This window comes from Paroedura picta, chromosome 3 (assembly GCF_049243985.1).
Source record: "Paroedura picta isolate Pp20150507F chromosome 3, Ppicta_v3.0, whole genome shotgun sequence".
NCBI classification, from domain to species: Eukaryota; Metazoa; Chordata; class Lepidosauria; order Squamata; family Gekkonidae; genus Paroedura; species Paroedura picta.
Window position 1 is genome coordinate 38641903 of NC_135371.1, and position 23956 is coordinate 38665858.

Below are 23956 nucleotides of genomic sequence, written 5' to 3' on the forward strand. Positions count from 1 at the left end.
AGTTTTTGTTGATGTTGTATTTCTATGCAGTATGTTTACGGCAACAAAAGAAGTTCTTAAACACTTGGAAGTTTTGAAGTTTAAAGTTCTGATGAAGTGCTTAAATCCCTAAATACTTTCTCACTTTTTGTTTTAACACTTGTAGAATTCAGTGCTGGATCTAAACCATCTGATTTGGAGCTAAGTTTTTTCTTGTGAACTTCCTAATATTGTTTTTATTATTTTGTTTATGAAAAGGGGCTTAAGTTGAAGCTTAAAGCAGTGCTGAAATGGGGACTCTTCTGGTTTTGAGTTGGATAAGTTGGGTGACTAACAAAAGGAAAATTAGATTTTGTTACCTTGAAAAATTGATTTAATGTAAGTGACTAAAAAACCCAAACCCAGATCTCCTAAGCAGCCCATGCTATCCCTACATGCTACATTGCTCACTGCAAAACGTCAGAGTCGTCTGTCAAGTCACTAACTAAAGTAGTACAGCAGTTCTTCCTTTTCCTTGTCAATCAGTCCTAGATCCTCATCTTCCTTCTCCTTGAAGGCTGGGGGTTCAGAGCGGAACACCAATCTTCTGCCAGTCTGAAAAGACACAGGACAAGTAGGCCCAAGATCTGATAATATTTGATGCGTAATATGCAAATGCTGGTAGCTGAAACCATTTTTTAAAAACTGGAAGCTACTATTCTTTTAAAGAAGCTGATCTTTTGAAATGGATGCAGAAGTATAGCTATGAAAGTCGAGACAGCAACTGCAGGAGTCCCTTGCCTCAGGAGCCTCCTTCTAAATTAACTGGCTCTTTGACTGCAGGACGAGCCACTGATGGTGAAAGCAAGATCCTGAAGCTGAGGGGAAGGCTCACTGGAGTAGTAAGATGTCTGTCACTTTTGGGCTTTCCAAAGAGCGAGCTGCTATAGCAGGGAAGAGAGGATGACCCTAACATGCTGCTGCTGCTGCTTCACCAAAACGGGAAGTTGCTCAGCATATGCCCTTGGCCGCTGTAACGGAAAAGATTTGCGAGCAGCTGCAAAAGCTGCCCACTTTGGCTCACCACAGCCACACACTTGATTATTTGCGGATCACACCTGTGTAGAACTGTCTCTTCCGTCCACCATTCCTGCTGTTCTTTTATAAGACCGTTCCATGATTTTTATGTTATTCGTGGGAAAATATTCTCATGTTGTGACAACCCAAAGCACAGACATCTTACACATTTAAACGATACATGGAATCAAACCTTTCTCTCTCTGTCTAGCCGCTGTTCACTTAAACTAAGTAAAAGTTCTGCAATCCCGTGCGCAACACCAACGGTTACTGGGTTTACCTTTCTCTTAACTTCAGCTTGTGCTCTTGCCAGTGCTCGTTGCAGCCTCTCCTCCTGCAGCTGTCTCTGCTGTCTGATCTTTTCTTCTCTCATCCTGTCAAAATGCAAGCAGTACATTTAGAGACAGGTGTGTCAACTAGATCTATGAGTTCAATGGCAAGGGTTCAGAGAGGCCTCTTGTACCTGTAGGGGATCGCTAAGAGGGAAGCCAGAGAGTCCCTGTGAATGCAATACATTGTAGTACTTTCAGGTAGATGTTACTAGGGCATGCACCACAGTGACAAGAATTATTTTTGCCTAGGAAGGGAATGTTGGTGAAATGTGTCCCTGGATCCTGCCGTCACCTGTTTATCCAAAAGAGGCTGAGGTCCAGCAGGACCTGTAAGCTATGGCTCTGCTCGTTTAGGAAAGGTACAATCCTCTCCAGAGCAGGAGACATCCCAGTGTCTGGATCAAACCACCCCACCAGCTGCCTATTTCATCGTATTTTGTTGAGATTAAGTTTCAGGTTGCTAGTCCTCATCCATCCCAAAACTGCTTCCAACTGCTCAGTTCTCAAATTTCTCTCTTCTTGGGACACACTGAAAGTGCTAGATAGAACTTAGCATCATCCACATGTTGGTGGCAACTGAGCACAAATCAGTTGCAGTGTGTAGATCAGGGATTCCCAACCTGGGGATCCACGAGAAAACTGCAAGGGATCTATGGCCTTTCCCTCCTACCTTAGTGGGCTCAGCTACAATTTAGAGAATTGGCCACTTCCATTGCTCCCCTCCCCCCTCCTAAGCATAATTAAGTTCTCTTGTGGTTTCTGCTCCGGGGTGGTGGTGGTGGTGGAGTCTGCATGCCCATTCCCATCTTAAACCACCTGTCTCTCCCCACCCTTTCCTCCTTGAGCCTGCCTGTTAACCTGAGTAGTGATGTCACTTCCAGGAGCATGGCAGGAAGATGTGGCCTGCTGACATAACTTCCCGGGCTCCTCCATGGTCAGAAGGTTGGAAAAGGCTGCTGTAGATGTTAAAAAGCATGGGGGTGGCAAGATGGAGCCTTGAGGGTCCCTACGGGCCGGAGGATGAGCCAAGCAGTCCCCCAGAACTATACTTTGATATCTGCATGTGAGACAGGACCATAACTACCACAAAATGGTCCCTTCTAGATTTCAAAAAGACAGTCCAGAAAGGATACCATGATTGATGGTATCAAAAGCTGCTGAGAAGTCCAGGAGAATTAACAGAGTTGCGCTTCCCTTATGCATTTTTTGATGCAGGTCATCCACCAGGATTGAAACTTCACAACTTTCAGCCTTTTGTGCATTGGCCTTTGTGCAGGCAGTAATCCACCATGGAACCTTCTCTATACTGTTGGAATGGTGGCATTTCAACACTTACAAGATGTGTCAACTCTTAACTGGAAAGCATCAGGTATTCTGAACAAGATTTCTGTCTTACCTGATCCTTCGTTCTTTTTCTTTGGCTTTCTCAGCTTGTTCTATTCTTGCTGGAGGTATTCTTTCGAGACACTCTAGCAAGTCATCCAGTTGGTGCTCTATAACCGTCAGCATCTGTAGGGTTCCAAGGTTTGCCTCATTTTCTCCGATACAGCGTCGATAGACTTCCAGCACCTTTCGATGCAAGCTCACCAGCATTTTGTCCTGTAGGCAACAAACAGCATTAATCCCCAAGCCCTGACAAAAAGTCCCGAAATTCATGTTTGCATCTAGCTGGTATTCACAGCCATTTTTGCAAAATGTAGAAGATACTTCCTGGGAAAGTGTGACACTGGTGTTAGTGGCAATTGCTAGACATTTATCTGGAAGCCACACAGGTGCCTTATCCTGGCCAGTGTTTCCTCTTCAATGATGGCTTCAACTTGCGCACCTGAACCTCTGCTTTGTATTCTCCAAAGGAAAAGACTCGTGCTTTGAGTTCTAGGTCTGCCGCTGTCTCTTCCTCTTTAACAATGTTGGCTTGCAGCGTGATCGCAAGTTGCTTTAGCTGCTCAATCTCCTTGTCCCTATTCAACAAGAAATCGGAATTTTTAAAAGGGTTGGGAAGGCTTTTCTCGCCATGTAGGAATGTTATGCTATCACTGTCAGGTTTCACATGCAAGTTCATCCAGGTGGTCCCTTACTTTAGTTTTTTGTGACAAAGACATACAGGATCATGTATACTTGGAGAACATGTGCAAGATCGCAAGCCTAATGCAAGACGGACCGTTCACAAGGTGAAAATGCTATATGGATCTCATCACAGTGACACGTTAAAAAAAAGTTCAAATATTTTTTCAGTTTGCTATGATCAATATGACAATGGAATACTCTTACAATAACAGCACCATAACCTCTCTATTGATGATGATAATAATAGTTGGTTTTTATACTCCAGAGGAGGAAGTCTCAAAGAGGCTTACAATTGCCCAGAGTAGTATCAAAGAGGCTTACAATCTCCTTCCCTTTCCTTCCCCCACAACAGACACCCTGTGAGGTAGATGAGGCTAAGAGAGGCTCTGACAGGACTGTTTGGTCAGAACAAGGTTCTGTCAACCTTCTATCAAGGTTGTGACAAGCCCAAGGGCACCCACTTGGCTGCGTATGGAGGAGAAGGAAATCAAACCTGGCTCGCCAGATTAGAAGCCACTGCTCTTAACCACTATACCATGCTGGCTCTCCATAAATTACATTACATATTGAACTAAAAATATTCTTCCTTCCCATGCACGGTAGTGCTAGCAATGGGGGCTGTTTGTTTTGGCAATCCATAATATTTAGAAGTTGTGATTCAGCATCCTTTACTGTATAGTTCTTAGCAGAGTGACCGCGTTTTAAGTCCATCGAAGTCAGTGGGCTTAGAAGTGTGTAGGTCTCTTTAGCACTGCAGTGTTAATCACTTACATTTTATTGCGAGTGGTAGCCAAAGTATGCCGAAGTTCATCTAGAGTTTCCTCTGTCTCTTGTGAATTCTGAATTAGAGACAAATTCTGTTCCTCAAGCTCAGTGAAAAGATGTAACAACTGGTGTGGATCAGTAAAATATATCTCAGGTTGCTGCAAAAGAATATATCAACACCTAAGAGTTATTTTTCTGCTTATCCTCAGCAGAGAACATGCAGGGCAGGAAAGATGGGTTCTTATGCTTGTGGATGGCTGACAGAGCACTGAACTGGCAAGGGAGTGGGAAAAATTGGACAGAAAACTGGCCTGCCATAGAGACACTCACTTCTCTGGTTGCAGCCACAATACTTGCTTAGCACTAGAAGCGTGGTCAACTGCTCATAATTGCTCCCTGCCCAGCAAACATACATACTTCACACACACAACACACAAAAACAACCACCAAAAACACATGAGGCAGAATAGTGCTGATGCAATGAACCCATCTGTTGTATTGTATTCTCTGACAAATGTTACATAGAATCAAGTGCAGTTTCTATGATGAAACAGTCTTGTGTTTACACTGTGCATAGTCTCAAAAGATTTCATTTAACCTGGGAAAAACTTCACAAAAAGAGTAGCAAAGTCAGAACACGGATGTTATTGTCAATAGCAGGGATTCTCCGTCTTACAGAGTTCCGTGTATGAACTGGATGGTAAAAAGCAGGCTTCCACCCCTGGATCAGTCAGTACCCGTTGCTCCAAGATCACATTCAGTGGAAAGGTGCAAATAACAGAGCTGAGCTATTATCATAAAGACCTGCAGTATCTTTGATATGATTGTTGTGCATTCTCTCTTGGACATACATACAAGTTGTGTATAAGAGCCATACAATTCCAACAAATTGCACAATTCCAAAGAATCTACAAAAACAACTGCAGGAAGCAGAGAATGGAAACAGTTGACAAAAACATAAGAAATGAAATTGGACATATTGGCTCATTCCTAATTTTTAAAAGGTACAAACAGTTCTGTTTCACCAAGCATATTATCTCCTAGACATCAGCATTTCCTACTCTGTAAATCCTTGGGAGACTTGCACAGTACCCTTATGGAGAAAATTAATCCCAGCTAAAATATGTGTACAGAAAGGACAGAAAAATGTAGTTAACTAGTTTAGACTTGCTTGGAGTGCCGAATCAATAACACTGGTCCCAAGTCACTTCTGCACAAGCCTCATTAAATGGAGATGCTCAAGCGACAGTATCAAATCCAAAGTAATATTCAGAAGACATTTGATTCAAGGTTACTGACCTCATCATCTTCCTCATCCGACAGGGATACATTTTCCTTTTCTTCTGCTGAAGTATTTTGAGTACTCCTGTAGAGATTAGTCTCGGGTTAAATTCTAACACAAAACAATGGCTTATAATTTATGCACTGGACAATGTGGTCATTATTTTGTTTTATTTGTTGCCCAGTGATTTGCTGGAGGCAAACAGCATTCTCTGCTAGTACATGGTTGTACACAGTAGCCCAGGCTAATTTCATCCCATTAGATCTTAGAAGTTAAGTGGGGTTGGCCTTGGTCGGTATTTGGATGGGAGATTATCAAGACGTGCCAGGGGTTGCTACTGAGAGTCAGGCAATGGTAAAATACCTCTGGGCTAGAAAACCCTGCAGGGTCACCATAAGCCAGCTCTCTCTCTGTCTCTTTCATCTTCCTACTAAGTAGGGCTGCTAGCTCCAGGTTGAGAAATACCTCGAGATATTGGCGGTGGAGCCGGAGGAGTTGAGGGTTTGGGGAGGAGAGGGTCTTCAATGCCATACAGTGCATCTCCCAAAGCATCGATATTCTCCAGGTGAGATGAGTTCTAAACCCAGGAGATCTCCAGCTACCACCTAGAGGCTGGTAACCCTAGTAGATAAGGCTTCCACAGGAGTCATATGCATGGTAAGGCACTCTGCTAGTTTGCAGTGGCCATGCTACAGATTGCCCCCTTTGATTGATTTCATTTGTTCAAAGCTGAGAAAGGTAAAGTGTGGCCCTTCATTTACAAGCTGAGATAAGGTCAATCTTTGTCTGACAGACGGTTATGTAAAAGTGACAGACTCCCCCACTCCTGACACTTACACTTTTCTGCTATGCTGGGATTTTAAGTTTTGCCGAGAAAATGCCCGGCTTAGTCTGACCGAGTCTTTTCTTGGTATAGTTACACTTGGACTCCTAGAACAGCTTTGGTCTGGTGGTGGATTCATGTCCAAACTGGAACGTAGGGCTCTTTGTTTGATTTTGCTTTGGTGATCCCGTCCTGGACACAAAAAAGAATTTTTGATAAATAAATAAATAAATTATATATATATAAACACACACACATACATGGGATTTTTTAATTCAGAAAAAAAGATAACCAAAGTGAAGAGAGTGAATGTGAGGGATGTTTACTGCGTTTTGCATGGAGTGGGGAAAATAGGGTTTATTTTTTTCCTTCCTCTTGCAAAACACTAGAATTTGGGGTGGTCACCTAAACTGTTTAAAACAAAGAACAGCATTTCTTCACACAACACCTAATTCACATAGCAAAATGTTTGCTGGCTTAGACAACATACGGAGATGTGGGAATAGCTTTAAAAGGGCTTCAACAAATTCACAGATTGATAAAGTTATCAACTGTTAGAGCTATAAATGTTTAGAAATGTTGGAGCCATGGAGAAAAAAACATTTTTTCTGGGGAAAAAGTGGATTCGGGGGGGGGGGTGTTCAAATGTATGTAATACTTGTCTATCTAACCTAAACTTCTTTTATTGATTGAATAATATGGATTGAATAACATAAAATACATTACTTATAATTTAGTCAGGACATTGCACTTTTTGGCATACTCATATAATTTAAGAGTACAAATACCTTCATTTCCTATAAGGAAATTTTCAAGTTTACCTAATCCTTGATAATATGCCAGCATCTGAGATGTAGCTTCAGATTTTGCCAAGAGGCAGGGAAAAAAATGTTGAAGTCAGAAATCAAATTCTGTAGTTAAAAGATAGTGTCTTATTTGGATGGAAACACCCTCATAGAGTCACAATAGGTACGGCTGCTTGGTTATTAAGCTAAACTTTTTAACACTGACTTCTTTAATAATGTATTATCATTTAATACATTATAGCACATTACCTGTTGATAAAATTATTTACTTTTAAGACAAAACACAATTCTTGAAATTGTACAGGAAACCTCTATAGTAAAAAGAGAGTCATTTTTTCATGGCCCCTTCAAATTCCCCAATAGTTCAGTTGGAAAAAGAAAAACAGCTCATCAGACTTTTTCACGCAGTACACATTCAGTGTAATATACTTTGCCTAAAGAAACATTTTATTCATCCTAAAAGGGAAAAAAATATTTCATCCAGGTTTTCCCCCCCTGTGTTCCTGCAAATTCTTTATTTGTTTCCATTGAAAAATGAAAAAGTCCCAAGGGGGGGTGGGGAAGCACAAAAACAGTGTCCCTATCTCCAAGTGTCCCGTTCTCCCCCCCCCCCCCGAATGCTTCACATCTCTAACCACTCCCTCACATGAGAGCTGAATGGGACATTCAGGTTTAGAGGCAGCATCGCTTTAAATACCAACTCCTGGGTTCCATAGGGTAGGCTGTCTTTTGCTGGACCTCTTACCACGGCTTATGCTGGGTACTGACTGGAGGCCTTTTTCCTCTTTGGGATCCGGAATAACTTTCAGTATTTTTTCCTTCTGCCGCTTTCTTTCATAGCTGTCTTGCCACTCTTTTGGGGACAGCTGGAACAGGAAGTCCTTGAACATCATGTATTCTTGTAAAGTGTCTTCAAATCTAGCGATTTCACTAGGAGGTAAATGGACTGGATAAATACATGACACAGAGACCACTAATGATAAACACAGTCAATGTTTAAATTTTGTATTTGGGTCTTTTGGCAGGGGCAAAGCCAGAGAAAGGGGTGGTGCATTTCAGAAGCTGGCAGTTTGTCTGCACTGGAAGCGCACTGGACATTTTGTATGATGACCCACCCAACTATCAAGCCCAACAGTGTGAGGTCCCAGTGTGCTCCCAGTGCAGACAAACTGCCAGCTTCTGAAATGCACCACTCTTCTCTGGTTTTGCCCCTGCCAAAAGAGCAAAGGAGTGCAATGCTGTGGTCCAGTTCTGCCAGCTCATTAAATGGAAGTCCAGTATGTTTCTTTGAAACACTCCAAAAGGTCAGCCCTTGAGGCCTGCTCTTGAATCAGCACAACAGTGCAGAATACTCAGCTCTTTCCCCTGGAATCCTTCCTTTCCCTGGAATGGGTGTTCCTGCCTTCTGAAGACACCACAGTCTGTTTTCCCCAGTTGGCTGAACAGGAACTCAAAGGGACATCTCCAGTGGAGAAAAACTCTACAGAGGAAAAATGCAGCCCCCTCATCACACCACGGTCCTGATTCTAATGGAGAGCCCATTATTTAAACATGGGCTGGTATCTGTTTTGACCCCACAAAGGACACCTCCTTTGGTCCCAAACACTCACTAGGCATTTTGACCACCGTTGCAATGCTATTGAGGCTTGGAGTTGTCAGGGAGTCTTCCAGGTAAACATCAGCCATATAATTGATGTGGAAACATCTACTGGTGCAGTCCCTCAAACAGATGCAACTACGGACATGACGACCATAGCCCACCCCCAGGGACTGCGCCAGTAAATGGATAGAGCGGACGGCCTTGTAGAACAAGCGGCGGCAGCAGCTGCAGCTGGCAAGACTCAGAACCGAGCCCAGTTCGCCGCGCTGCCACCGCTTGTCCTCCAAGGCCACTCCTGCCTTCAGGAGAGTGTGGGCAACCTTGAAGAACAAGTGGCAGCTGACAAGGCTCAAAGCCTAGCCCTGTTTGCCGTGCTGCTGCTGCCTGCCCTCCAAAACTGCCCACGCCCTCAGGAGAGTGTGGTGGCCTCGGAGGACAAGCAGTAGCAGCAAAGGGTGCTGGGCTCTGGGCTTTGCCAACCGCTGCCACTGCTTGTCCTCCAAGGCTGCCCCCACCCTCAGGAGAGCGGGGGCAGCCTGGAAGAGCACGTGGCAGTGGCTTGCGAGCCCCCGAGCCCAGCCCCGTTCACCGCGCCACCGTTGCCTTCCCTCCAAGCCCAGCCTCGGCCTCAGGAGAACACAGATGGGTGGAGGAGGCAGCAGTGGAGGCAATGCAGCAGGTGATGCCCAGACTCGCCAGCTGTCGCTACAGCCATTATGTGGGATATTTCTATATAATGGCTGGAAATCCGGTTGCCAGCTCTTTTATTTTTCTTCCCATGCCTCTGCAGATATGATACAGATGGAAAACCATTAAAAGGTACCACAGGCCAGCACAAGACATTCCATTGGAGGCCCCCTCTTGTCCAATTAACCCATTAGGAGCTTTAGAGGTAACAATCAAATCCAGGAGAATCACAGGGAGTCAATACAGCACACTGATGTGCTGTAGTCCTGGGAGATTAAAAATACAGCCACAGTCAATGGTGCAATCAGGTACAATATTTTATTAGTTAACTTTGCCAAAATTTCCTACATGTTTCACCAAGAGGTTTCATCAGGAGAATCACTGGGAGAACTTTACTGTATTCTGGCCAGAATTTTTTTTTTAAATTTAACTGAGTGATAAAATATTTGTACCTGGTTTTGCACCATCGGCCCTGGCCCTATTTTTTTTATCTTCTGTGACTGGTGCAACTGTTAATTTTTTTGTGATGTAGTCCCAGCAATCCACCCAGGAAAAGTTCATGTGCAGAACATTATAGTTCTGCTGTGGGATCCTAAAAACATGAATGAATCATGCACTATGTAGATGAATAGTTTCATCCTGCTGTTGTACTTTTACTGCCATCTTGGGTTTTATTGGGATCTTATTGTTTTATGGGATTTTACATTCATGCAATCCACCATGAGCTGGCGTTTCTGGGAGTGGTGGTCTAAAAATGCAAAAATAAATAAATAAATAAATAAATACTCATGGGTACACAAGCAGGGAGAAGAGCCTCTTGTGGCGCAGAGTGGTAAGGCAGCCGTCTGAAAGCTTTGCCCATGAGGCTGGGAGTTCAATCCCAGCAGCCGGCTCAATGTTGACTCAGCCTTCCATCCTTCCGAGGTCGGTAAAATGAGTACCCAGCTTTCTGGGGGGTAAACGGTAATGACTGGGGAAGGCACTGGCAAACCACCCCGTATTGAGTCTGCCATGAAAACGCTAGACGGTGTCACCCCAAGGGTCAGACATGACTCGGTGCTTGCACAGGGGATACCTTTACCTTACACAAGCAGGGATAAAACTAAATACCATTAAAGTTATGAACGTTATCTCCAGCTGCAATATTTTCCAAGCAATTGCTACCTTTGGATATTCATCATTTGGGCTGTCAGTTCTCGGATCTCAAGTATTTTCTCCAACTTGGCTTTTGTTTCTTTCTCAGCACTGCAGAAGAAAGCATAAGAATGGGTAACTAAAATTACTGCAATAGTATTGAGCATGTCAGTTGTACAGACATGGGAGAGAAGGAGCTATGGGACTGAGGCATGGTTCTCAGTGAGATCTTTCCACAAAGATACTAGGGCAAATGTGATCTAGTTCTTGAAGCTGTTTCACACCTGTTGCCCAGCTTTCGGATATAGGGATGTGTGAAACTGACTTACACTCAGCCCACTGCCTCTCCAGGGTTGAAGGCAGAGAAAGGTTTTGTCCAACATTTACTACTCAATATCCTTTCACAGAAGATGTCAAGGACTGAAACTGGGTACTGGTAGACAATAGGTGGGACACAGAACCAGTGTGGTGTTATGGTCTAGCATCTGGGAGACCTAAGGCTGAGTCCTCACCCTGCCATGGAAGCTTGTTTGTGACCTTGGGCCAGTTGCATACTCTTACCCTAACCTGCTTATTCCCATAATAATGAGCAATCTTTATGGCCCACACATTTCTGATCCCTTCCCTGATCCCATCTCCTCGACAGTCATAAAATGGATATATATATATATAAACATGGGCTGTGTAAACAAAACCCCTTAAGGAATCAGAAGGCAAGATAGATTTGTTTGTTGTTTCCCACCAGTCGACATTTCCACTAATGCCAAAGTCCAGTGGCCAACTGGAAGTGTTACATTTTCAGGGCTTGTGCAGAATTTCTGTCATTCTCCTTCAGGAACTCGTCAAATATGGCAGCATCCTTCTCTAGGTCTTCTTCAGCCTTTTCCAACTTGGCTTCCTCTTCCACGGCCAGCTTCTCTAACTTTTGAATTTCATCTTTCTTTACAGTTACAGCATACTGAAATTCAAGACGGGGGACAAGTCTGTTGACTAACACAACCATCTTGGTTTGCAATCAAAATGGAGAATCCTAAACATCAAACAACTCTTCTAATGTTTGGAGGAAGAGAAATGGAAAGCAAGAATATTGCAATTTCTTTTGCTCAGAGTTGTACAGGACATGTATGACAACACCAGAACAAATCCCTACAAGTCTTCAGCATTCCATTCAAATGTGTTCCTTTCCCTGCTAAAGTTCCTTTCCCTGCTCAGCCATGAAGATACGTGGGCGACCTTGGCCAATCAGCTTGGTCTGCCTCATGGAACTGCTGTGATGATAAAATAGAAAGGGGGCAAATACATACACCAGTCTGAGAATCTTGAAGGCAGTGTGTTACTAACAGGCAGGGTTCAAATATTCAGGAAAATGATGATGTACAGGCCTCTCAGAATGCAAACAGGGAGCCACACATAAAAATACTCCTTCTTTGGCAAAATATCCATGCAGGTGATCAGCTAGTTGAGTCATTTGCCAGCTTTTGTATGTCACTTCTAGGTACCTGGGCTTGATGTTTCCCTCATGCCTCCTCATAACAAAGTGACTTTCCCCAGTCACTCAGTGACTGTAATGGCTGAACAGGACTCTGGGTCTGGAACATGTCCAATACCAAACTTCAATCCACCATAATAATCTCACTGGCCTTTTGGAATCAGTGGACAGGCCACACTGGGTTGTATTCTGCAGGTCTCTCTTGCAAACAGTGGCACTTTCCCAGCCATTGTACTGAGGTACCATACAGCACTGCAAAGGCCCCTCAATGGTACCACAGTGTGGTGCTTTCAAAATGGAGGCTGGGGAAAGCCCTCCCCCCTTGTGAAAGAAAAAATTTAATATTAAAAAAAAACACAGTTCTACCCTTATTTGGGCAGGTGGACCCACCCCCTCCCAAAGTGGCCAATTATATGCCTGGAGGGGGTGGGGAGGGGAGGGGATCCATCCATTTAAACCTTTGCTACCTGAGGCTTCTTTCACTTCCGGGGGGGTGGGGGGTGGCGGTGGCCAGCTTACATCACTTTCTGGTACCTCAAAGCCTGACAAATATTTCTGCAGTACCTCCATGGCCAAAAGGTCGAAAAAGGCTGCTCTAGCTCAAGGATGCATCCTCTGGTATGAGACTGTCAGTACCACTGTTAACTGAAACTGGCCACGGGAATCAACCCATTTCTCTTAAAACCAAGAAGCTCAAACACCAGGGTAAGCCACCTGAAAGGGAAGTGAAATACCTGCAGCAGGAACATTTGCCGTTTCTGGTTGATGTAGTCGTACATGGTTTCTCTTTCTACCACCTGGTCTAGGTTAAGAGAGAGGCAAAGTTTTATAAGCACGAAGCAGAACGGATCACCAAGAAAAAGCAGTGATAAGAAGCGGAGAGGCATTTTGTTCAACGGGCTTTTATAAATCATCCTTGATTCACTGAGATAATGAAAGGAAACTGCAATTAGGACTCAACTGGCTACCTGAGTAAGATGCTTAACAGAGGCCCTTCTGTGAAATCCTGGAGGGCATTTGGAACTTATGGGGCCATTCAGACTTTTAGGCTGCTCCTTCTTCCCCACTCTCAGTGGTTTCTGACAGCCAATGGCAAGATTCATTTTATACCATTCGCCACAAACAAATCTTACAAAGAGCCAGGCTAGATTAGACCAAAGGCCCATCTAATCCAGCATTCGGTTCACACAGTGGCCCAGTAGCTGCCTCTAGGAAGCCCACAATCAGAACTGAACCTCATGTTATACACTAGTCTGGCAGCCATCAGGAACGAGGTACAAACTGAATACATGCTGGAGATGTGTCCATCATGGGTACGCTATCATAAGTATCTACATAAAGACACTTGACTTGTCTGGAGAGCTATTTTTAGGACCAAAATTTTCACGTGTGACTTGGGAGGCATGAAGGGTGGCCAGGTCCATGGGAGGGGCTGCTTTCCAGGAGTATTGGCATTCATTAGCATACTGGGAGACAGTCTTGCCCCCAAAGCAGGCAAGAAATCAGAGGTCAGCAGCAACACCAACCCTCTCAACATCTCCAATTTTATTTAAAATCAGCTCCTTTTGCAGATGATGGTGGATTGGGATTGCTAAACCTGTTAAACCTTTCTACTCCCATACTATTTGCCAAATAAAATCCACCCCCCGCCCCCGCAGCAGCTATTAGCTTATTCCCCACAAGGGCTGTATTCAGCTCCTGAATTTTGGTCCCTCTTTGTGGGACTTGATTTGGGGATTTGCAAAAAGATCTCTACCTTTAGTGACAGCTATCTTCCAGGAGATGCTTTCCCGAAGGGCTTTCAGACGTTCAGCTTCTGCAGCGAACTCTCTGTCTTCGGCTTCCTCTTCCTTCTGGATTTGTCTCTTGAACCCAGATTGTTTTGCACCCATCATAGTGGAGCAGGTCATTTTCTCATGCACTTTCAGCATTTTCCTTCTCTCTCGTTCCTAGAGGCAATGCAGTGGGAAAGGCCAAAATGTATACAACCTCATTGGAGGGTCTTGATCAAAGTCTCTTGTGACTTTTGAACAAAGCCAGTAGCAACATTTGGGGGCAGGCATGGTTCAAATTGAGGCCAGGTTGTGTCTAGCCTCCATTAACCTCTTGCTAAAGCTCTATCCTCAAGGCTTAACTCCCTTGGTCCTCTGAGACAGCTATTAATATATGTGGCTAAAGGACCAAGTTGGCTTGCCTGGGCTTTTCCCCTGCACAGTCTTGGAAATGGGGTAAAGGTAAAGGTATCCCTTGTGCAAGCACTGGGTCATGTCTGACCCTTGGGGTGACGCCCTCTAGCGTTCTCATGGCAGACTCAATACAGGGTGGTTTGCCAGTGCCTTCCCCATGGGGTACAAGCAGGCAAAACAAGCTCTACTGCAAAGGGTGAAGGACACTCAGAGGCAAGCAGATTTAGAGAGGACACCAGCTTTCCTGTCCACAGAAAACTCAAGTTATGTCACTTCCCCGGCTGCTTATCTCTCCAAACTGGAGATTTCCAGTCATAGGAAGGCTTTTTCTCTTGCTAGATGCCAAGCACTTCCTGCAGTGATTTGGAGAGGCGATATAAAAAGGTTCCCAAGGCAGACAGGCCTTGGATCAGGGGGAATCGAAACTATGGTATGTTGTTATGTTACTTACAGACTGGCATCAGCATATACTGTGAAGTTCTGAGTGGCTGCTTGCAAAATCTGCCAGACAGAGGTGGCTTAAATCTTACATCCAGATATTAAAGAATTAACAATTATTATTATTTATATCTAGTGTCTAATTCAAGATGGACTCCCCTGGAATATGTACCTCCCACTGAATTATGCATGGGGTTAATCTTTAAGGATTTTTTTTACTTATTGTGGTGGAGTGGAATTTTGTTAAGATTTGTGCTGGTCTATGACCATAGTAATAAAGACATTGCAGATTAGTTGGGATACCATCGTTTTCCCACAGACACCAGGGAATAGTTTTAGAACTTAAATGTGTAAATCAGATTTGGGATCCAACCCACAGTCATCCCAATGACTTGTCATCCTTGGGTTTGTTTTGTTTTTGCAAGTCTCTTATGATGATTTGTTCATACCAATCTCGCCTTTTCCTTCTGTTTGTCTCTCAATAAGAAGATATCTACGTCCGAAGGGATTTTGAAAGGGTTTTTATCCAACGCCATTTCTATACCACTTGGTGTTTCTGCAAAACAACACAGTGTAATTAGCAGGATATCGTTATAGAAAAAGCCAAACAAAAAACCACTGCAAAGATACAGGAACAGTTACAACAACGGACTATGTTCTGGTCTCAGTTCACATGCCCTTATTTGTCAGAGTAGACCCATGTCCTACCAGCACCTGAAAGATCCTGCTTTAATTATAGATGACATCACTCCAGTTTGAACACCTTCATTTCAGACTGGAATGACTCTTCATAGGATTGCACTGCCAGTTGATTAGGGAGTTAGTTCCCCCATCCATTAAAAACCTTTTGACTGACTGAAAATACAAGCTCAGTTAATCATGCAGGAGAGTTTTAATAAGTAGTTTTTAAGACTACAACTGCTTACAAAAGTATCAAGTGATGAAGCAATGGTGAAACACTTGCTTTGCATGCAGAAGGTCTCAGGTTCACTCCAGTTTAAAAAGATCAGGTGATGTGAGAGACCTCAACTGAGAAGGCCCTGGAGAACTTTTATGAGACAGATTAGAGAATACTGACTTAGGTAGACCAATTGGGTATACACTTGTTTGGGCAGGTTTGTTTCAGAATAATGTAAGGGGAGGGGATTTGCTACTTTGGAGTAATCAGATGATGACCAGGTCAACGGCAGTTCTGTATGGCTAAATTGACTATAGGCTATAGCAGGGGTAGTCAACCTGTGGTCCTCCAGATATCCATGGACTACAATTCCCATGAGCCACCACCAGCGAATTGGCATGGACATCTGGAGGACCACAGGTTGACTACCCCTGGGCTATACGGCCAAGACAGAGTGAAGACAAGGAATATATATACAGCAAACCATTTCAAATAGCATAGAATCTGAACCACAGAACTGGGCTGTTTCTCCCCCTGTTGCATTAATACCCTGGACAGAGGCAGGCAGGACATTAGACTTACAGGAAAATGTCCTGGTGGACTGCTGACTTAGAGGGCTACTGTTGGCCAAGCATAGACACAGCCAAGGCCCATCGTCTCTACCAATGCCTCCAAGGCCACTTGGCTCAAATAGCAACAGCTATCAGCATCAGTTCACCCACAGTCTCCTCTACTGCTGACAGTGTGAAGGAGGAAGCAATGATGTCTTTTTCTGGGACTGCTGTGTGGAGAAGCCCTGCAGAACAGGCATGTAGAACTGCAAGGGCCAATTGGTTGGGTGTGTCCCAGGGCCATTTTCTCTCCCCAGACGATTCCTGTGCCTGAGATAGCTCCTCGTGAAGCTACCAGGGAAATGGATTAAAGACTAGGTGCAAGTTGCATCTGTGGAAGAGACTGTGGTCCATTCTGCACAACTTAAATGTAGCTGAATTGTAACACTTTGTAAATACTGAGGGCCATTTCGCACGGCTTCAAAATAGCACAATGGTTACTAATTGAAAACGCTACTAATTTGGAATAACGCACGATGTCGTAGACAATCTGCAACACTCCTGAAACCGACCCGCAAAAAGCGCTTCGTTGTAGCGCTTTCAGGGGAATCCCAAAAAGTGGATTCACCCTCCGGAAAGCGATACAGTCCTGCAACCAATCTGCAACACTAGCGAAAAAGACCTGTGCGTTAACATTGTTGCGGTTTCTTCAAAGTCCCTCCTCCTGAGCCTGTCCTCCAAACTTCCGGCGAAGCGATCGCCATTTTTTTTTCTCCGAGCGAGCGGGGATAAACGCACCAGCGAGCCTCTTTCTGTTTAGAGGCTTCCCTGGCTTCAGTCCTTCACCTTTAGTCACTAAGCACAAACCACAGAAAAGCCCGTTTGCTGATGTATTTTCCCATTAATTTTTACACATTAATTCAGCCGAAAATCGGGCCCGTGAGAGGGGGGGGGATTTTTTTTTTCACTCGGGGGGAGCGTGGCAACGATCAAACGACAGCTCAAACACACCAGGCAGCTGTATGGGTCTCTCCGTTGCAACGAATCTACACAGATTCGTTGCAATGGGTCTGTTTTTTTTTTTTTTTTTAAAGCTTTCTTAAAGGGAAAGGGGCTGTTTGGGAGCATGCTAACGGCTGCCCATTGGCTGCTTGACGGCCAGGGGCGGGACGAGCTTGGCAATAGCGCTTCCTTTCTAGCGATTTCTGCCGAGACCGGAAGCCTGTGGGAAACGCTAAAAAACGCAACTGATTCCACTACAAAGCCAGGTATGCATAACGACGAATTCCACTATTTTAAATGGCGATTTTTCCTTCAGTGACCAATTTGCAACAAAGATCCCCATGTGAAAAGGCCCTACATTTTTAACATTCTGCATGACATCATACACAAACCGCAGCACTCCAGCAACACTCCTGCAACATTCTCTTTTTTATAGCACTTTGGGGGGGGAAGCGTAAAAATGGATTCCCCCTAAAAAAAAGCACTTGACTCCTGAGAACAACCTGTAACACATCAGCAAAAGACACGTGTGTTCTCAAAATAGCGTTAGGAAGAAGGTCCCTCCTTTGCTCCCACCCCCAAGCTTCCAGGAGACGGGAAAGCCGTTTTTCCTCTACAAACCGTATAAAGCAACGAACAAATGAGCACGCTTTTCATTCGACAAGGTTTTAAACTTTCAAAGTGAGCATCATAATGTCACAGAGTCCCTTGCTTACCGTGTGCCCAAATATTGCCCTGCCTGTACTAACATGCATTGTATGTTATTTTTTTTCTTGGAGGCGCGTGTCAACAATTACATGCATGTCCACCAGCAGGATGTATTAATTAGCGTGGATGGAGGAACTGTGAAAACCCCCTCAACATGCTTTTTTCCATCTCCAATGAATATCTTCCCCCTGGTTTAGCCTTGTGTAGAAAGCCATTTTTGGGGGGAGGGCAAGATTACAAAGAAATACAGTTCTGTGTGAAGCAAAGAAGCAATGAATTAACACATATTCATTGCCCGTGTTTTTTCGGATTTTTAAAAAACGAAATTTAAGGGGAAATGGCATTTTGGAGCCACGAGGACAATCTGTTTGATTGTCTCTTCAGTTTGATGGGCTGAGGCAGGCAGAAGTGTCACAAATTTAGAGCACCCTGTTTGCAATTCCTGCAAGACCGGAAACATGTACTTTACAAAAAAAGTGCTACGGGTGCATGAATATTGCGCTACAATTTACACTGTGTGAAATGTCAAAATTCCAGTACAAATTGTAGCGGTTCGGGCTGCCGTGGACATCCAACAACATAGGCAGATGTGCGGAATGGACCTGAGAGAACCATAAAAATATAGAAAGTGTGTCTTACCTGATTTTGTGTCCATTACAGACCCAGACTTCGCGGAAGGAATCGTAAACACATCTACTATTTGCCGAGATGAAGACCTTCCCCCTGGTCAAATAAAGATCAAATGCAGGTCTTAGTCATCCATATATCTACAGTTGCGAACTCTGTGTGTGGGGGGGGGGGGGTAGGGAGGGTAGGGATTCTATTGGTTTTGAGCCATTTAAAGTGTGAACCTTTGCTTTCTGTTCCCCATGGAGGAGCAGAAAGCAGTGGTTTAAATGGCTCTGAGACATTTTACCAAATAGCTGAGTGGTAGAGAGCTTCCTGCTGCTCAGCTGTTTTATATGAAGAGCAGAAAGCAGGGGTAGACCTCTGCTTTCTGTTCATGAGAAACCACCACAAACTGGCCAAAATTTGTGATGAACTTTAGGCAATATGGATGAGGCCATCTTGCAGTTTTGCACGGATTTCCTGCGGGGATTCAGAAACAGACTGTTTGGGAAATCCAGTGTCAGCAGATCTGGCTGCTTGACTGCAACATTTGTTCAACAAACCTCCTGCAGATGCCACATGCCAGACAGATCTGTCCAGAAGTTGACCCCATATTCAGGTGTGAATTCTATAACAAAAAAATGCCAAACACATTATTCAAATGTTAGGGAAGAAAAAGCCTTACTGGAAGCTTGCTCCGAGGTATTTGGATCTAGAGTCATAGCTGACGGTCCAAAAGAGACTGCAGACATGGTGATAGTGTTTTGGCCTACCAAAAGACAGCGTTAGGTTTACACAGGTCGTTGGCTTCTGTAGTTTTCAGTATCTGCTGTTTCACTTCCTAGGGAATATGCAGAAAGCAGACTTTATTTTGAGTGGACAGACAGATGGATCTCTGCTTAGCTACTTAGATATTTGATAGAAAAAGTTTCCCTAATGTAAAGAGACACTGTACAGTGGTTATCACTCGTTAAACATGTTTTGATTTTAAAGTATTTAGTAGATAGAAGTGTAGCTAATTCTTAGCAAGTGAGAGAGGGGTTTAGTGATTAGTTTTGGACTGGAGAGACCTGGGTTCAGATCCTCACTCTGTCATGAAGCTCACTGGGTTTCCTTGGGTCACCATCTCTTAGCTGTCCAACTTACAGGGTTGTTGTGAAAAAATGGAAGGAAGGAAGGAAGGAAGGAAGGAAGGAAGGAAGGAAGGAAGGAAGGAAGGAAGGAAGGAAGGAAGGAAGGAAGGAAGGAAGGAAGGAAGGAGCTGCTGTTTTTTAAGATGTCTGAGCACCTGGGCTCATTTGTTGGAACAGTTCTTCTCTTTTGCTTATGAATGAGCAGTGCAATCCTAACTATAAAATGTCTAATTTAAATTAAAAATGTATCAATTCTTCCAAACAGGGTGATGATTGTTGTATGATCCAAAAGCCTGCATACTTCCTCATACAACCACAGAAATCTCAGCCTTCAGATAGGTGATTAGTTCTGCTGAGATTCCTAATGCTCAAACTGTAAGCAAAGCCAGAATTTATGGGACACTTTTCTTCCTGAAGTAAAACCCACTTGTGCACATCACAGCACAGGATTTTTCAGCTAATCCGTAATTACTTAAATGCCAAGAAAGCTGTGAGAGTGGAGGAAGATCACACAGGGGAGAAAGCATATCAGATATCAACACTTTGAATGAGGACGTTGTCCTAAAAAGCACAAATATATAAATCATCTGTCAAAGAGGGGGGGAAACAGTCATTGGGCTGAGAAAGCACTGAAAATATTTATAAACCCCATGACGGGAATTTGAGAGGCAGCTGAATTACCGTAGATGTAAATATTTTGGAAGGGAAACTTTGCCCACTGACAGCTGGCTGCTCAACAACCCCCCCCCCCCAAATAAATATTTGTGGCTGGATGGAGGCGAGGAGGCCAGAACGCTTCCACGGAATAAATCCATCCGGCTATATTTTTTACCCATTATCACAGGCTTTCTTTCCCACTACAATATTGGCTTGGTAGATTTTTTTTGCTTTCAAACAACAGGCGCCTCTCAGACCCCTGCATAAGATCAAGCGAAGTGTATTGCTCACCCTGAATTATCTCTTCCGACTGAAAAAACCGGGTCGTTTCAGAGAAGGAAAACAAAGTCCAATCATGACCATTATTAGCGCCGTCTTCTCACGCCCCCCCTCCCCCCCAGTGAAGTGCCTCATGGAGCTGCAAGCAGCACTCCTCGCTTGAGAGCCTCTTTGGTCGATGAAGGCGCGCGGTGCTTCGCGACGGGAGACCCTCTCTGGCGTCTGGGAGTTCCGCCTCGTCCATTGTTCTAATCTTCACCCTTGTGTACGTTGCCCGGGAAACCATTCTTTCCTGTTGCCCGGCGACGGTGGCGTCATAGAGGGCCGAAGGCCTGCGTGAATCCTTCAGGACGACTGTGGTGGCAAAAGGGACTCCGGTGCAAATGTGGTTCCCATAAGCTGCATGTCAGGCATCAGGAAGGGCAAGCATCGAGATAATCATAACTAATTAGAAGTACAGAGCCCGCCTTAGTCTAGATGTGCCCATAAACACCTGTGATGGAATGCATTTTGTGGATCTTTAAAAGTGCCACAGGACTTTGGTTTTATTTTGCTGCAGAAGATGCGTATCCATCTGGAATTAGTAAATAATAATGACTACCTGAGTAAGCTTTCAGGTTGAGCTTTTAGAATGTATCTCAGTTAATTTGCAATGCAGTCCTTGGAAAGGATGCACAGTTAGGGAGGGACTGTGGCTCAGTGGTAGAGCATCTGATTAGTAGAGCCCTGACCTCAGGCTAGCCCAATATGGTCAGATTTCATCAGCTAAGCAGGGTCAACTCTGGCTAGCATTTGGATGGGAGACCTCCAAGGAACACTGGGGTCATGACATGGAGGCAGGCAATGGCAAACCACCTCCAAATATCTCTTGCTTGTCTGCCAGACAGTCCTAGGATCTCCCAGCTAGACTATACACATGCCATATGATAGATAAATAATGTTTGATGTGTAGAAGGTCCTGGGTTCAAGTCACAATGATGTCTCCGTTTAAAGGATCTGGCCAGAAATAGGTGATGCAGAAGACCTCTGCCTGAGACTCTGGAGATTCTGCAAACATCACAAAGGATGGGAAAACAACAGGCAAAAAAAAAAGGTAATATACATAAGGGGACCATTGTTTTTCAAGGCCAGATAGCAATTAATACGCACAATTGTTATGTATTGCAAGCAAAAAAGTTTTGTTTCACATTACAGACAATCTTGTACAAAACTGTATCTTTCTTTGTTATGTTTCATTCAGCCATTGAAGAGACCTGGGCACAGAATACAACTCCAAAGTATAACTCCCCTTCCTGATGTTTCACAATTGGCTTTATCAAAGGAAGTGCAGAAGTATAGGAGATATTCCACTATTTTTAATATATAAAATTAAATATCTCATTGTATGTAAATATTATATATATTCACAAATCATTCCCCATAAAATAATCAATTTCAAATATTCTAAAAATACCTGTTAATGGTCTCAACTAAGTTCTGATTCTAATAGGTTGAGTCAAAACATCCTTCATCAGATACAATAGAAATGGGGATCTCTGAGTCCTTGTAGTCAGAAGGTGAGGATATTTATTTATTTATTTATTTATTACATTTCTATACTGCCCTCCCCTAAGGCTCAGGGCAGTTCACATAGAACTAAACAGAAAAATCATCAAACTCAGTGATTAGAATGAATGAAAGATAGTAATAATAACAACAAACAGAAATAACATTCTAACAGGCCCATGGTTGATCATATCTGTCTTACGGGTTCAAGGGAGGGGAGGTTCAGGGGCCCACTAGACGTTGTTTAGTTCTGGTTGACCTCAACCAAATGCCTGGTGGAGGAGCAGAACTGTTTTAGTTCCTCTGGGAGCTCATTCCACCTAGTTGGGGCCAGGACAGAGAAGGCTCTGGCCCTGGTTCAGGTCAAGTGGATTTCATTGGGGCTGAGCATCGCAAGACAGTTGGAGGTGTCGGAGCACAGAGATCTTTTACTATGCAAGATGGCTGAACTTCAGTTAATTCACAATGAACACCCCCCCCACACACACACACACTGAATAGAGACACAGAATGAGAAACTCCTGGAGATTAGGGGGATGTGCAGTGGAGCCTGTGAGGGTACAATGCCATGAATGATAAAGATACCATTTTTACATTCAGTTAATCGCAGAGCATCCAGAAGCAAAGCAAACCATACTCTCCTTGCTCAACCCAGTGTCTGCAACCCTGAAGACATTTTCCTGGGGAGTAGGTCCTATAGAATAAAATTGGATTTACTTCAGACTGGACAGGCTTAGGCTTGCTTCCTAGTGCCACCAATGAGTTTTCAGAGGAGTAAACCTTGCAAGCAGCTCTACCCAGTGATGATCCAAAGCCCTTCACTTTAATCTGGGAAGCTGAACATTTGGGCAGCCCAACAATAAAAGTGAAATTTGGGAGGTGTTTCTCTATATTTCATAACAGAACAACTCCAAGTCACCCAATGTAGCTGTAGATTCCTAATAAAAAAGACACACCTTCATGCATTCCATGTTTTAACATGATAGCCATCTGTGTTTGGAAGTTCGTGGACGTCTGCCTGTAGATGCTGGAGGACAAATAACAGGGGAAGCCATGACCTGGTTGGGAGCTCCCTAAGATGTCTGGCTGAAAACGGAAGGTTGACCTGCTCCTACAAAACTATTAACAAGTTCTTATGATGTTACACTTCAAAGCAGGAAACAGATCCATCACCAACTTCAGCATCAGTTGCTCAATGTGGGAAGAACTGAAAGTTATGACAACACCTTCGTAACAATGGTGCAAGAGAAATTCCTGGTAGATGTTGTCCAAAATAGCCTTTGTGCCCATAATCTAGAAATTTGTCACATACACATATATTTATCTTACCTCTAAGAAGTTTGGAGTTGTGTGAAGATGAAGCAAAAGAGCAGACACAAAAACCCTGAGAGGTAGGTTAGACTGAGAGAGTGGCTGAACATCAGGGAAGTTCATGACTGAGCAGAAATTCGAATAGGAGTCCCGTTGAGCCTAGGCAACTGTAATCAAGACATTGCACTAGGAGTGTCCATGACTGACCCCATAATTCAAACTGTTTTGTCCTTCCAGTAAATGCTTGCAGGAGATCGTAAGGAGGGAGAGTTCCAAGTTGCAAGGAAACAGCTATGTCATCCCCATCTCCCCTTCTAGTTGTTGACTCTCAGCTCCGTCTTCCATCTTTGTGTTGAGGAGTCTGTCAACTTTGTTTCTCAAAACAACATGTTTCTTTCCTGTGCCAACTGCAATCCAGATGGTTTTGTTTTGTGCTTTCTGAAGAAACTCTTTTTGCTATAAGTGACACAAATTGTGTGTGTGAGTTTTTTTAACCACTATACTATTTAGTAGTCGCACAGACATCTTTTTCCTGTAATTGCAGATTATTTGGATGCTGTAGCCAGCACCCTGTGAAATTATTGAATGAAACAAACACAAAAAGAAAAGGGGCTGATTG

At 43.8% G+C, this 23956-nt stretch overlaps 1 protein-coding gene and 1 long non-coding RNA gene across 2 annotated transcripts; one reads left to right on the forward strand and one right to left on the reverse strand.

Moving 5' to 3' along the window:
* Positions 1-30: 30 nt before the first annotated feature.
* On the reverse strand, positions 31-20714 carry CFAP100 (cilia and flagella associated protein 100). The gene is made up of 16 exons (XM_077325362.1): positions 20494-20714; positions 19098-19253; positions 18443-18526; positions 15094-15200; positions 13777-13969; positions 12755-12822; positions 11326-11489; positions 10562-10642; positions 7856-8040; positions 6319-6496; positions 5499-5565; positions 4206-4357; positions 3193-3328; positions 2764-2966; positions 1316-1409; positions 31-573 (listed from the first exon to the last, which is right to left on the reverse strand). Exons 2-16 carry the CDS (start codon positions 19162-19164, stop codon positions 460-462), a joined length of 1893 nt encoding a protein of 630 aa, XP_077181477.1. The 5' UTR covers positions 19165-19253; positions 20494-20714; the 3' UTR covers positions 31-459.
* Positions 20715-20786: 72 nt separating this feature from the next.
* Positions 20787-23809, forward strand: LOC143831858 (uncharacterized). Its single transcript, XR_013228990.1, has 3 exons — positions 20787-20903; positions 21475-21574; positions 23575-23809. It is a non-coding gene; the product is annotated as an uncharacterized LOC143831858 (long non-coding RNA).
* Positions 23810-23956: the final 147 nt, after the last annotated feature.

Excerpts from the sequence above, each read along its gene's own strand:
- CFAP100 (XM_077325362.1), bottom strand. The coding sequence starts at position 19,164 with ATGTCTGCAGTCTCTTTTGGACCGTCAGCTATGACTCTAGATCCAAAT. Across the intron at positions 15,201-18,442 it reads TGTAATGGACACAAAATCAG|AAACACCAAGTGGTATAGAA; the intron begins GTAAGACACACT and ends GTTGTTTTGCAG. Across the intron at positions 6,497-7,855 it reads AGTACCCAGCATAAGCCGTG|GACGGGATCACCAAAGCAAA; the intron begins GTAAGAGGTCCA and ends TTTTGTGTCCAG.